The 14,700-nt window shown below is 46.1% G+C and overlaps 1 protein-coding gene across 1 annotated transcript in view; it reads right to left on the bottom strand.

Annotated features, from left to right (window-relative positions):
* The window catches only part of CASR (calcium sensing receptor), a 234,382-nt gene that overhangs the window by 11,557 nt on the left and 208,125 nt on the right, over positions 1-14,700 (bottom strand). The window contains exon 5 of the mRNA XM_077479646.1: positions 305-541. Coding sequence (XP_077335772.1) covers positions 305-541 — 237 coding nt within the window. The remainder of the gene's footprint in view (positions 1-304; positions 542-14,700) is intronic.

Below are 14,700 nucleotides of genomic sequence, written 5' to 3'. Positions count from 1 at the left end.
GGGCCCCTTTAAAATAACTACTAAATCAACACACACACAGGGCATCTTCCAAGCTTCATTAAGGCTTCAAAAAAGCATCACTTTAATGTGTGTTAATGTCGAAGCAAGTGTAAATGAGCCCCTAAACAACTAAGTGGGTGGATGTTCAAAGCTGGACACACCGAGCAATTACCATCAGTCTGACAAGTATAGAAGCTTTCAACCTCTACTATAATGTATTGTGGATTGTGCACTTTTAATTCACAAATATTAAAAAAAGACCCTCAGCGTGATCTGCAGAGACCCCCCCAAAATAACCACCTACCTCTCGGGAGAATCCACTCCACAGGATCTTGCTCTCGTTAATGAAAAGCCTCTCCCCCTTCCGGGCGTACACATTGTAGTGACCGATGTCTTCAAAGACCACTTCGTCCGAGCCGTCCTCTTTGGACAAGTGCCAGTTGATGATGGTGTAATTCCCCACCAGGTCTCCAAAGTCATTGAAGTCCACTTGCTCCCCCATGTTATTGGTGAAATTTAGGTGCCTCAAATGTTTTAGGACCTAAAAAAAAAAAAAAAAAATGCAGAAATATATTTCCGTAATTGGTTAAAGGGCAAGGAACACTTTGATAAATGTTTGTAACCAAGGTGCTGCACCGTAATATTCAAAATTTGAGATTCAAAAGCATATTCAAAGTTTATAGTAGTCAACCTTTTTACCCCAGAGGAAACCTTGAGCGAATTTTCAGGTCTTGGGGAAACCTCCGCTAAGGCAGTTCCTCTGGGATCCATGCTCTCCTTACTGTGATGGTCAGTATACCACCTTTAGGGCTTGTACATAAGTGGCGTGCAGCAGGCACTCCTGCTGTCTGACAGGTGGTGAGGAAATGATATGTTGCCTCCTTGCTGCCTGTTTTAACCCCATAATTGCCATACTACTGTAACTTATGCATTGCACACAGTTGCTCGAGCACTTCTGGCGCAGCCCCATAAAACTGCGTTTGGCAGCAGCACCGCATGCTGAAAGCAACATGTTGTTTAAGTTTTGCCGTGGCATGTGTACAGCATTGTGCAGATGTATCTTGGTGTTCAGGTGCAGTGGCGTAACTAGAACCTTCAGGGCCCCCCTGAACCCCAGCCAGGGCCCTTCTCTCCGAGTCCGGCGGTGGAACTCCAGGGCGTGGTCACAGGTATGACCTTTGTGAGCCCTGTAGTTCCACCACTGGTATTAGTATTTTTTTTTTATTTTTTTATTTTTTTTATTTTTAGGTGCCCCATTGGGGGACTGCCCCTAGGCAGGATAAGGGTCCCCGTCCCCAGAAGAGATGAGGTCCTTTTCTCCAGGGCAGATGAAGTTACTGCCCCCAGGTGAGAAGGGGTCCCTGTCCCCATGGGAGGTGGGGCTCCCTGTCCCCACGTGAGAAGGGGTCCCTGTCCCCAAGTAAGAAGGGGTCCCTGTCCCCAGGAGAGGTGGGGGTCCCTGTCCCCACGTGAGAAGGGGTCCCTGTCCCCAGGGGGAGATGGAGGGGGTATGTAATGGTGTGTGGGGGATGGGGTCCTCTCACTCACCATGACCAAGCTGCAGGCCGCGCACTCATCCATGTTGGCCTGGGCTCCATCCAGTGTACTGGACGGGTGATCAGCATATCTCCCAGAAAGACCTTTCATCATCTGTGTATGACGGGGGAGGAGGGGGGCTGGCAGACAAGCCTGCAGTGTCCTCCGGGGGGCTCTCATAAGGCTGCACTGCATCTGTGTGCTTAAAGTTTGTTTACCCGGGAGAAGTATGCAGTGCAGTGTGGGCCGGACTCGGGGGGGGGGGGGGGGGCGGGACTCTGGCTGGGGACAACAGACATTGGACTGAGCGGCAATGCATGGAGCAGGAGAGGTTTACTCTGAGGAGCCGGCCGAGGACACAGGTCATGCGGGGAATGCACAACTAAATAGCAGCCAGTGCGATAGTCAAGCATGGAGCTTTGCTGCTCACCCTCCACCTCAAGCCACCCGTGTGCATGGTGCACTGGTACCCCTAGCTGCCTATGCTGCTGCTGGCCATATGTAGAGGGGGCTGCATGGGCCCCCTGCATCACAGGGCCCAGTTGCGGTCACGACTGCTGCACCCCCTATAGTTACACCCCTGTTCAGGTGGATAGTCAAACCACATCTCAACCACCTTGTTTTATTGCTCCCAACATCACATGTGAACGAGCCCTTCAGACATCTGAAAAAGATCATGGTTGTACTATAGCTGGCTCTGCTAAGTGGCCCCAGAACTATGAGGGCACTATCCAATGGAAGATCAATCAGCCACAGCTCAAGGAACCCCTAGAAACCTCTGGGGGAACCCTAGATTTCTAAAGAACCTTCTTTGAGAATGGCTGACTTACAGCCTAAGTTCCCCTTTTTGGTGGAGAAATTAAGAAAGTAAAATCATGGACCACAGTAACTGCCCAAGAAGAAAGATGCCATCTAGACTGCAGTCCTCAAAAGTGGCACGGCACGTATACAGCCTCATGCAGTTGTATGTTCAAGCGAGCAGTCAAACTTTTATCGCCCCCCCCAACATCACATGTGAACGAGCCCTTACAGATATCTGAAAAAGATCACTGGTGTCTTGCAGCTGGCTATGCCAGATGGCCTCAGAACTTTGAGGGCACTATCAAATGGCAGATCAATCAGCCATAGCTCAGTGAACCCCTAGCAACCTCTGGAGGAACCCTAAGGTTCTATCGAGCCCTACTTGAGAATGGCTGGCTTATAGCCCAAGTTCACCTTTTTGGCTGAGAAATTAAGAAAAGAGAACCCTAGACCACAGTAACTGTTAAAGAGGAAAGATCCCATCTCTAGGCTGCAGTCCTCAAAAGTGCGGTACTTATATTCTGGTTTAGGCAAGTTCCAGATCACTGGAGGCATCAGCGAGGTCTTACCAACCGAGTGAAACTCAAGCAAGACACCAAAAGTTCTTCAAGCAGGAACATGGCTCAAAAGACCCCCTTACTGAGCGCTCTTAAGCCGGCCACAGGTAGTTAGACTCTCGGCCAGTTTAGCAGGGACCGGCCGAGATTTGATCAATCTTATGGGCAGACTGAACATACCCAAGTTGATCCATTGGGTACAACCAGCATGATGGATTTTTACATACAATTATTGCCAGTGACTATAGCCGCTAGCAGTAATAAATGTGTTCCCCTGGCAGGGACAGCTCCCTGTGCCCCCCCCCGTCAGGAATAACACAATAGCTCTGTGGTTGATGGGGGAATCAAGCTATTTTCTTTGGAGGAAAGGAAATCACATCATCTATGGCCTGCCTTGCAAGGAAGAATTAAAAGAAAGGATAAGAATGGGAGGAGATGGTCTAAAATGTGCTCAGAGACCTGTAGATCAGGGGTGCCCAACCTTTTGAAGAGCGAGGGCCACTTAAGCGAATTGGTAACTGGTCGTGGGCCACAATGAGTGGAGTGGGAGGATGAGAGGTCCGTGTCCACTTACACAGCCCACTCTACTCTATGGACCCTCTGATTCAATCCAATTCGCCCAGATGGAAGGGGCCGATCCCATTTTTTTATTTTATTTTTTGGTAGGCGAGTGTAAACAGACACAACATACATCTGCTGCTCAAAATATACATAAAGGAGGTATAACTTGGATGACTCTTAGCACCACATCCCAATATATATGGAAAAACACAACAGGGGCAAGGGATCTAACCCTTAGGGACTTTCAAGGTGCTGATATATCATAATAAAAACGATATCAAGTAGAAAGAAATAGCGTAAAAATAACACTCATTTACAGTTTATCTACTAGATATACCAACTACTCCTGAGGAAGCTCATTTTCGGAGCGAAACATGTTGAGTGGTATATTTTATAAGCTCCATAAACTGTATCAAAATCCTTAATCAAATAATGTGATTAAGTGCTTTTAGGATTTATATTGTTTTGTATCTTTTTGTACAATAAAAATTTGTGTTATTTTTACGCTATTTCTTTCTACTTGATATCGTTTTTATTATGATATATCAGCACCTTGAAAGTCCCTAAGGGTTAGATCCCTTGCCCCTGTTGTGTTTTTCCATACATCTGCTGCTCCATAGAGGTGAATAGTAAGTCCGATTGGGTGGGGCCACTCATGTGAAAGGGGCCTAAGGCTACTTGCCCAAACCGCGGGAGCAGCGCAGTGAGCCTGTGGATTTTCTGCAGGTTTAGCGCACTTTCTGAAGGCGCAACAAACCCGCAGGTAATAACAGAAGTCAATGGCTCAATGCAGGTAACCCACAGCTGCACTGCACCTGCAGATCAGTTTGAAAGCAGTAACCACTGCAAAACAGATATATCCATATATACTATGAATTTAGTAGTAAACTTACCTTTAATAACTGTCTTCCATTCTGGTATCACTGGCTGTTGCTGTCCTAGGCGGAGTGCATTTGGTATCACTCCACCTGTGACAGGAGCGGGCACCATACAGAAAGCATTGTTAGCATTGAAACCATATGTGGCTCTGCTCCGGCAGCCACTTGCTTGCACTGCCAGCGGCTTCATTCACAAAACTGCTGCTCTGGGATGGAGTGTCAGAAACCCGTGACCTTGGCTTGCTAACCTGCCATCTTAGAACAGGAGGTCGAGGGCCACATTAGAGGGCTCCGCGGGCCACATGTGGCCCCCGGGCCACTGGTTGGGCACCCCTGCTGTAGATCCATAGCAATGCCACTGAACACAGCAATTGCCAGAATGGTAGAAAAACAAAAACAAAAAAAACAAAACAAAATAATTACATTTACCTTATAACTAAAGGCAATTTTTCTAGTTTTGGGCAGAGTGGAGAGGGGTTAGAACATCTGTCAAGCACTTTTATTGCTGTCTGTGTCCCCGTTAGGAAGATTCCTCCTGTCTATTTGTCCTGTTTACCATTATCCTTGAAAGTGAAAAATACAGGGATATTCTTGCGCAAAATCTGTAGCACTCTGTGTGTGATCTGAGGCTAGGACGGAGGTTCACTTTCCAGCAGGACAATGACCCCAAACACACTGCTAAAGCAACACTTAAATGGTTTGAGGGTGAAACATGGAAATGTGTTGCAATGGCCTAGTCAAAGCCCAGACCTCAATCCAATAGAAAACCTGTGGTCCGACTTAAAGATTGCTGTTCACAAGCGCAAACCATCCAACCTGAAGGAGCTGGAGCAGTTTTACAAGGAGGAAATGGGCAAACATCCCAAGTGGTAAGATGTGTGATTTTTTTTTTTTGTAAGAAAAGGGACAATTCCTTCAAATATCAGCTGTCCTCCAGACTGTCACTGTATCATTTTGAGATGGGAATGAGGGACTATTAGAAAATGTATGTAGGCATAGGACACGCCCCCTTGCCACACCCCCCTAAAGGAGAATTAACAACAACAACAAAAAAAAAAGGTTAAGTAAATCCACAAGGGCTTTTTTTTTTAATACTATTCCTTTATATTGGCTTCTAAAGTTTACAAATGCAGCAATTTAGAATTTGGATGAGCAGAGCTTTCTTTTGGTGGTATTTGATGAACCGCCACGTTTGTTATTTTTTGCGCTATAAACAAAAATAGAGCGACAATTTTGAAAAAAAAAAAAAAACGCAATATTTTTTACTTTTTGCTATAATAAATATCCCCAAAAAATATCTAAAAACATTTTTTTTCCTCAGTTTAGGCCGATACGTATTCTTCTACATATTTTTGGTAAAAAAAAAAAATCGCAATAAGCGTTTATTGATTGGTTTGTACAAAAGTTATAGCGTCTACAAAATAGGGGATCGTTTTATGACATTTTTATTAATAATTTTTTTTTACTAGTAATGGCGGCGATCGGCGATTTATATCGTGACTGCTACATTATGGAGGACACATCAGACACTTTTGGTGCTATTTTGGGAGCAATCACATTTATACAGCGATCAGTGCTAAAAAAAATGCATTGATTACTGTGTAAATGTGACTAATGTTAACCAGTAGGGGGCGCTGCAGGGGTTAAGTGTGTCCGAGGGAGTGATTCTAACTGTGGGGGGGGGGGGGGATGGGTTATGTGTGACACGACACTGCTCTCCGCTCCTGATTACAGTGTCATTAGGCAGAACAGGGAGATGCTTGTTAACATTAGCATTTCTCTGTTCTTCCTCTCCGTGAGACGATCGCGGTATCCCCGCGGACATCGAGTCCGTGGGACCCGCAATCACACTCACGGAGCCAGCGGCACGCTCGTGCGCCCCCACAATGCCGCGTCTTAAAGGCGACGTACAGGTACGTTAATATGCCTGTCCGTGCCATTCTGCCGACCTATATCATCATGAGCCGGTCAGCAAGTAGCTATTATAAAACCTATATGGATCAGACCAAAATGAGGGACAAATGAGGGGGACAGATGGACATTGCTCCAAATCAGGGACAGTCCCTCGAAATCAGGGACAGTTGGGAGCTATGCCTTTAGCCACCTAGAAGGTAGAGTGGAGTAATAATCCTGAATCACACGCCCCATACCCCCCCCCCCCCCCACCAACACACACACCTTCTCCAGCTGACATTCCCTCCCTGGTCCGCTGATTGCAGTGTGGATACACAGCATCTGGGGATATACTGGGGACAGCGGACATTGGAATCAGATATGGGCCAGACAGGGAGGGGGAGCAAATACGGGAATGTTGCCCTGTGTGTCTCTCCCGCCAGCAGCTGAAAGCCGATGGGAGGGAGAGGGGGATAAACCAGCTTTCAGCTGCTGGAGAGTGAGCCACTGGGGATTTTTCCTGTAATTGCTGCACCGATCATCCTCCTTGTCCTGCCAATATCCAATATCCCCTGCAAGCCCGGTACAGGGGAACCGGTGGTACCTTCTTATCGGTGGCCCTGAGTACAGGAATCACTGCAGGCAGCAAGGTACCATGGGATATGTAGTCCTTAGAAATGGAGGAGAGGCTGCAAAGCATACAGGGAAATTAAAAGAGACAGGCAGCAGATATGCAGAGCTCACAACATAGAAGGAGATTGTTCCTGTAAGCTTTAGGGATCAACCGATTTTTGGTGCGGCCAATATTCACTTTTTTAGAAGTGTAGCGCTGACATGCTTGTTTATTAATGTGTGTTTCCATGTAATAATCAAAAGTCTATGGACATTTCCATGGCTTAGTATTTGGCGCCATCTAGCAGCCAAATACTGGTACTGAACTTAAATGTTTATTGCTTTGAAGAAAGCACAAAAGATATATACAGGAAGTGACTGTTGTTTTGATCAGAAGGTTGACCCTTTTACCCAGGAGGCTTGATGACCTACCCATGAACACTTTCTCTGGCAGTGCATGCTGGGTAGGACATAAAAGGACCCTGAGTGGCCATTTTAGGTCTCTTGGGATCGCATGGCCAGCCTGTGAGGATCTGTGTGAAGGTCCTCCCGGAGTCCGGGCCCACAGCCTTTGCGGAATGCAAATCTTGCTTGTTTGTGCGAGTGACCTGCCAGAGAGACAGTTACTGGATTGGAGAGATCCAGAGACACTTGTTTGAGCATCAGAGGACTGGGCTCACCCAGCGGAGCGGAACGGAGCGACGGGCCCAGCTGATGGATAAGCAAGCTGCAGTCACCGGACCAAAGCTACTACACGGAGCTCCGATCCAGTTGGTGAGTGGGTCACGGCCCACAGTTTATTAACTTTCACACGCAGTTAGACTCATACACAGGCCTCACTGGGATTTATAGTTCCACGGAGGAGGAGAAGAGCAACTGACACTGAGCAGGCTTGAGGCCTACCTACTCTGACATCCCAAGCCTTGTAGTATATGTACTGAAGTTATATCAGGAGCACCTTTATCTCAACTTAACCTACTTTAACCTGTGGATTACAAATCACAAGGAATTATTTTAGCTAGCGAAGACAAGAAGACCAAAGACCAAGTACTTTAAGTGAGATCTCATGCAGAGCTCCTGGGTATTTATCTATATGTATATAGATAAATACTATATGTATATCGTTTGATATTGTTTATATTTAATTCCATTGTTGGGATGACAGCGCAATTACTGTAATCACCTCTTTAAATATTTCCGCAGTAAAATACACTGTTGTTTAAAGCGGGGTTCCACTGCCTAAATATTTTTTTTTTGTTACAATGACATAGATTAAGTTATTTATAATTATTACTCACTTGTTCCAGTTTGTAAGTCTTTAAGATGTACATTTTCTCATTAAAAACAAAGTTATATCTCGTCTTTTTGGGGGTTCTCATCAGCTTCAGGCATCCTCTTCTGGGATACAGCGTCGCTGATGTACCAGCATGCTGTATCTCCAATCTCGCGCATGCGCAGTAACTTCAATTTGGAGCGCCATCAACAGCTCAGGTTGTCATCGGAAGTCATCGTCGGAAGTCCCGCCCCACCCCATTGGGATGGCAACCTAGCTGAGCAAAATCGCTCGATAACTCGCGCCAGGCCGCCGCAGAGACTCCTGGGAACAAATGACCAAAGCTCCCAGGAGACAATGCGGATAGAGGAAATTATGAAATACCCGCACTATCCCCACCCATATCCGCAATCTCCACATCCAGGAAATAGACAGAATGATGAGAACAAAAAAGGTACAGTAGAAAGGAAAAAAAAAAAAAAAGGTTCATTAGAACATATATTTAATCATCTTGAGCTACTGTTTTAAAATCGGATGGAGCTCCGCTTCCAGTTGTGTGGCATCCCAGCTCCTTTGCATCCAGTTGTGTGGCGTACTGTTTTCTCCCAGCAGGTGGAGCCAGTTGATCCTGAGGTTACACTATATTTTATTATATTGTACTGTATTGTATTGCACCACAGCTGTGTCAAGGGGACTGAGCCAAGTTAGTGGGGTGTTGTTACTAGAGTGTAGGCCCAAATCAAATCAGATGCTCCTTCGGGAGTCAGTGCTACAGAAGTATCCCCCCCCCCGGTACTGTTCTTTGGAGCGGACGGTCGGCTTTATTGTAATAACAACCGATGCAGCTGAGCAGCCACTTGGCTGTTATTACAAGCAGCGGGAGGGGACTTCCCCCTCCCCCCACCGCCTTCTGCCGCTTGCCCAGGCTCTCCCGTCCCACCGGGAGGTCCGAGCAACCAGCCGGCATGTCTGCCGCCTGGCCAAAGACCCGAACAAAGCCGATGCTTTGTTCGGGCCTCGGATCTAGAAATCCGGAAGTGATGTCATCATGACATCACTTCCCGGATTATTGGCATCTTAAAGGCGCCAGTTTTAAAAAAGAAAGTATTCAAAAACGCCAATCTTGAAGTTTCAAATAGTTTGAAGTGTGGAGGAGGGGTTTGGGGTCTTATAGACACCGCAATCCCTCCATAAAGAGGACCTGTCACTGCCTATTACTGTCACAAGGGAGGTTTACGTTCCATGTGACAGTAATAACAGTGATAAAAAAAAATGCAAAAAAACATGTAAAATGTACAAAATATCTGCCAAAAATATTTGCTATTGGCAGGAGAGGTTGCCGAAATATCGGCATCATATAGGCACTGAAAAAAACGATATCAGTCGATCACTAGTAAGCTTATATTGGATTGTCAAATATTATTAACTATTAAGCCGCGTACACACGGGCGGACTGTCTGGCCTACTTAGTCCGCCGAAACACATTTCAGCGGACAGTCCGCTCGTGTGTGGGCTTCAGCGGACTTTTTCAGCGTGCAGTCTGGCGGACTAAGTATTTCGGAATTTCCGTAATGTCCGTCGGACTCGCATTTCGGCGGACAATCCGGCCGTGTGTGTGCCAGTCCGCCGTACTTTTGAAATGAGCGGACTTTTCCCCCCCGGAGAAAAGTCTGCTCATTTCGAGCGGGTATCCAGGTAGGCAGGGCCCGCGAAGGAGACGTCGCTGGCCCCGCCGCCTGGTATGGACTTAAAGGGGAACCCCAACGCCGAAAAAAATTGGCGTGGGGGTCCCCCCCAAGTCCACAACAGACCCTTGTCCGAGCACCCTACCCGGCCGGCCAGGAAAGGGGGGCGAGCGAGCGCCCCCCCCTCCTGAGCCGTACCAGGCCGCGTGCCCTCAACATGGGGGAGCGCCACCCCAAAGCACCTTGTCCCCATGTTGATGAGGACAAGGGCCTCTTCCCGACAACCCTGGCCGTTGGTTGTTGGGGTCTGTGGGCGGGGGGCTTATCGGAATCCGGGAGCCCCCTTTAATATGGATACCGGCCCCCCACCCTATGTGAATGAGTATGGGGTACAATGTACCCCTACCCATTCACCTGTAAAATAAAAGTACAAAAAAAAAACACAACACACGAGATAAAATACTTTATTGCACAGCTCCGGGGGTCTTCCGTCTTCGGGGGTCTTCTAGCCGGACTCCTCCGCTATCTTCTTGTAGCTCTTTTGCTATCGGAGGAGTCCGGCTTTCTTCCTCGCTGCCGGCCTCTTCTCCCGACTTCGGGGGTCTTGTCCCCCTCTTCGGTTCTTCTGCCGGGCCACCGCGCCTTCTTATAGCTCTTTTACAGGCGGTGGCCCGGTCTTCCCCCCCATGTTGAGGGCACGGCCTGGTACGGCTCAGGAGGGGGGGCGCTCGCTCGCTCGCCCCCCTTTCCTGGCCGGCCGGGTAGCGTGCTCGGACAAGGGTCTGTTGTGGACTTGGGGGGGACCCCCACGCCGATTTTTTTCGGCGTTGGGGTTCCCCTTTAAGTCCATACCAGGCGGCGGGGCCAGCGACGTCTCCTTCGCGGGGCCCGCCTACCTGGAGACGCGCTTGAAATGAGCGGACTTTCCTCCGCGTGTGTGGGCGAGTCCGTTCATTTCAAAAGTAGGGCGGATAGTATGGCGGACTTAGTACGCCGTATTAGTCCGCTCAAAAAGTGGTGTGTGTGGTCAAGTCCGTTCATTCGAAAGTATGACGGACTGTCCGTCGGATTGTCTGACGGACTAAGTTGGCCAGACAGTCCGCCACGTGTGTACGCGGCTTTATTTGTCTTGTTATCACAATGCTGGTTTTATAAATTGGAAGTGCATGCTGTGATCACAGCTGAACACGAGAAAAAAAACGATAAATATGCAGATGGATCACACATACGGGAGCCGTTTTTACCTGCTGATTTGTATTTCTGTCCATTCAGTCCTGAGATTTACACTGCTCTGTCAAACAGCACAGCCAGTGTATTATCTTCACCCCCAGTTGGCTAAGTAGAGCTGCACGATTAATCGTTAAGAATCGCTATCGCGATTTTTTTTCCCCGTTGCGATCTTGACAAAGTATTTGCCGATTCCTTCTATGCAGAGAATTCTCTCTGCTCTGCTAAAGCCCACAGCCCTCAAAAGAAAGAAAGAAAAAAAAAAAAAACGGGCCGTCTGCCAAGAATCACAACATTCTTTAGCAGTGGAACTTAAGTATAAACATTGTAACAATTTGTCCTTTAGATCAAAGGAACACAATTTAGTGTGTAAATGAGGGAAGTTTAACCACTTTAAAGAGGAGTTCCCATTCTAAAAAAAAAATCCAGCAGCTACAAATACTGCAGCCGCTGACTTTTAATAATCGGACACTTACCTGTCCCAGGGTCCAGCGATGCGGGGGATCGAAGCCCCGCTCGTCTCCCCCTCCGCTCGGTGGCGCCGGCATTGCAACGGTGGTCGCCCGGCTGTGGCTTCACAGCCAGGCAACCACTGCCCGTGCGCGAGCGGCGCCGCGCTCCGCAATTGGCCGCGCAGTCATCTGGGACCTGTCACGTGTCCCAGATGATTGACAAGAGGGAGGGGGAAGAGCTGAGCCCTTCCTGCGGCGAGGGGAAGTGACGTCACCAGCCCAGGCACCGAAGGAGGCAGACTACGAGGGACCCCCTAGCAACAGGCATTTAGAGGTGAGTAAAAAACAAAATTTTTCCACATTTTGTTTTTTTTAAAGGAACATTCATGCATTTTTTTTTGTGTGCAACACCACTTTAAACACTAAACCTTTAAACACTAAACCATTTTATTCTCCAGACCCTAGAGAATAAAATGGTGGTTGTTGCAATATTTTATGTCACAATGTATTTGCTCAGCTGTCATTCAAATGCTATTTTTTAGGAAAAAGGTACACTTTAATGAATTGAAAAAAAAAACAAATAAAAAAAAAAAACTAACCAGTAATGTTAGCCCAATTTTTTTTGTATAATGTGAAAGATTTTACGCCGCGAGAATCGTGATCTTTTTATTCTAAGCAAAGAAATCGTGATTCTTATTTTGGCCAGAATCGTGCAGCTCTACTGGACAGTGATAAAGCAGAAGACTGAGGAAATCATCACTCTGCTCACTCTGCTCTCTCCTCCTATTAGCATATGCCTTGTCAGCATATTTGCATGCAGCACACCCGATTGGCTCCCAGTTAAGCCCCTCCCTCTCCCAGTAAAACGTTTCTGTACTGGATGCAAGATGATGGTACTAAGTAAAATTCAGATACACAATAGCTGAATAAAAAAATAAAAATAAAAAAAAATAAGCAAAAACATTTCATTATGTAAGAAGACCGCCTGGAGATCGGCCTAAACTCCCCCCCCCCCCCCCCGGTGTATTATTCATTTAAATGATTTATGTACGGGCTGAGCAGTGCTAAGCAGAGCTTCTGCTGAATAAATTTATTGATTTACTATGAATTTTATACTGAATTGTGGCCAGCAGGGAGTGATTCCACCGGCCTCCATCCACCCATTTCATCTGCTTATATTTTTTCCTTTCCTCTTTTTATTTTTTTTATAAATCCTTTTTATTAATATTCATAACAGACAAACAAACCAAAACACAAGAAGACATCATACACACTGAACCAAAAATATAATAATACAATTTCAGAAACCAGTATATCAATTATTAATCCACAAAGGAAAAAATAAAGAAAATAAAAATAAATAATAAAGTTAAATTGGTTGTAAACCCTTACAACCAACTTTGACCTACAGGTAAGCCTACGGCCTAAGGCTAAGGCTTACCTGTAGGTCCAAGAAATATCTCCTAAACCTATACAGTTTAGGAGATATTTACCCGAAGACAGCCACCGCTGTCTACGCCGTATGCGCCGTAGACAGCGGCACGCAGGCGCACTGGGCAGGCCGCAGATCGCGGTGATATGCCGCGAGCGTCGGCTCCCGTGCGCATGCGCAGGAGTGACGTCATCGCGGCTCCGGTGGATCACAGCGCTGGAGCAGCGAGACCCGGAAGTCCCTCCGGGATACATGGCAGCGACGAAGAGGAAGATGGAGGACCGCTTCGGGGGCTTCGTTCTCAGGTAAGTTATTCATAATGAGCTATGCATACTAGCTCATTATGCCTTTGCCTTACAGGGTGTGTTTAAAAAAAAAAAAAATGCCTTTACTTCCTCTTTAAATATATTAAATTATAAATTATATTATACATTTATATAAATAAAATTATATATTATATATTATATTTTGCCTTTCGTGGGGATGCTTGAATACACGGGAACTTTAAATTGGAAAGGGGAACTTGGCCTTTAACCACTTAAGGACTTAAGCCTCATTTGAGACCTGTTTACAAGTTAAAATAATTTTTAATTTTTCTGCTAGAAAATTACTTAGAACCCCCAAACATTATATATATATATAGAGATATATATATAGATATATATATATCTATATATATATATCTATATATATCTATATCTATATCTATCTCTATCTATCTATTTTATATATATATATATATATATATATACACACAGTGCCTTGCGAAAGTATTCGGCCCCCTTGAACTTTTCAACCTTTTGCCACATTTCAGGCTTTAAAGATATAACATTTACATTTTTTTGTGAAGAATCACCAACAAGTGGGACACAATTTTGAAGTGGAACAAAATCTATTGGATATTTTAAACTTTTTTAGCAAATAAAAAGCTGAAAAGTGATGCGTGCAAAATTATTCGGCCCCTTTACTTTCCATGCAGCAACTCACTCCAGAAGTTCAGCGAGGATCTCTGAATGATCCAAGTTGTCCTAAATGACTGATGGTGATAAATAGAATCCACCTGTGTGTAATCAAGTCTCTGTATAAATGCACCTGCTCTGTGATAGTCTCAGGGTTCTGTTGAAAGCGCAGAGAGCATCATGAAGACCAAGGAACACACCAGGCAGGTCCGTAATACTGTTGTGGAGAAGTTTAAAGCCGGATTTGGATACAAAAAGATTTCCCAAGCTTTAAACATCCCAAGGAGCACTGTGCAAGCGATCATTTTGAAATGGAAGGAGTATCAGACCACTGAAAATCTACCAAGACCTGGCCCGTCCCTCTAAACTTTCAGCTCAGACAAGGAGAAGACTGATCAGAGATGCAGCCAAGAGGCCCATGATCACTCTGGATGAACTGCAGAGAACTACAGCTGAGGTGGGAGAGTCTGTCCATAGGACAGCAATCAGTCGTACACTGCACAAATCTGGCCTTTATGGTAGAGTGGCAAGAAGAAAGCCATTTATCAAAGATATCCATAAAAAGTCTCATCTAAAGTTTGCCACAAGCCACCTGGGAGACACACCAAACATGTGGAAGAAGGTGCTCTGGTCAGATGAAACCAAAATCAAACTTTTTGCCCACAATGCAAAACGATATGTTTGGCGTAAAAGCAACACAGCTCATCACCCTCAACACACCATCCCCACTGTCAAACATGGTGGTGGCAGCATCATGGTTTGGGCCTGATTTTCTTCAGCAGGGACAGGGAAGATGGTTAAAATTGAGGGGAAGATGGATGCAGCCAAATACAG

Source organism: Lithobates pipiens, unplaced genomic scaffold (genome assembly GCF_037356315.1).
Source record: "Lithobates pipiens isolate NorthernLeopardFrog02 unplaced genomic scaffold, aLitPip1_a1.2 Scaffold_16, whole genome shotgun sequence".
Lineage (NCBI taxonomy): Eukaryota > Metazoa > Chordata > Amphibia > Anura > Ranidae > Lithobates > Lithobates pipiens.
The sequence above is the reverse complement of the archived record's forward strand: the minus strand, read 5'-3'. Positions and strand labels throughout refer to the sequence as shown.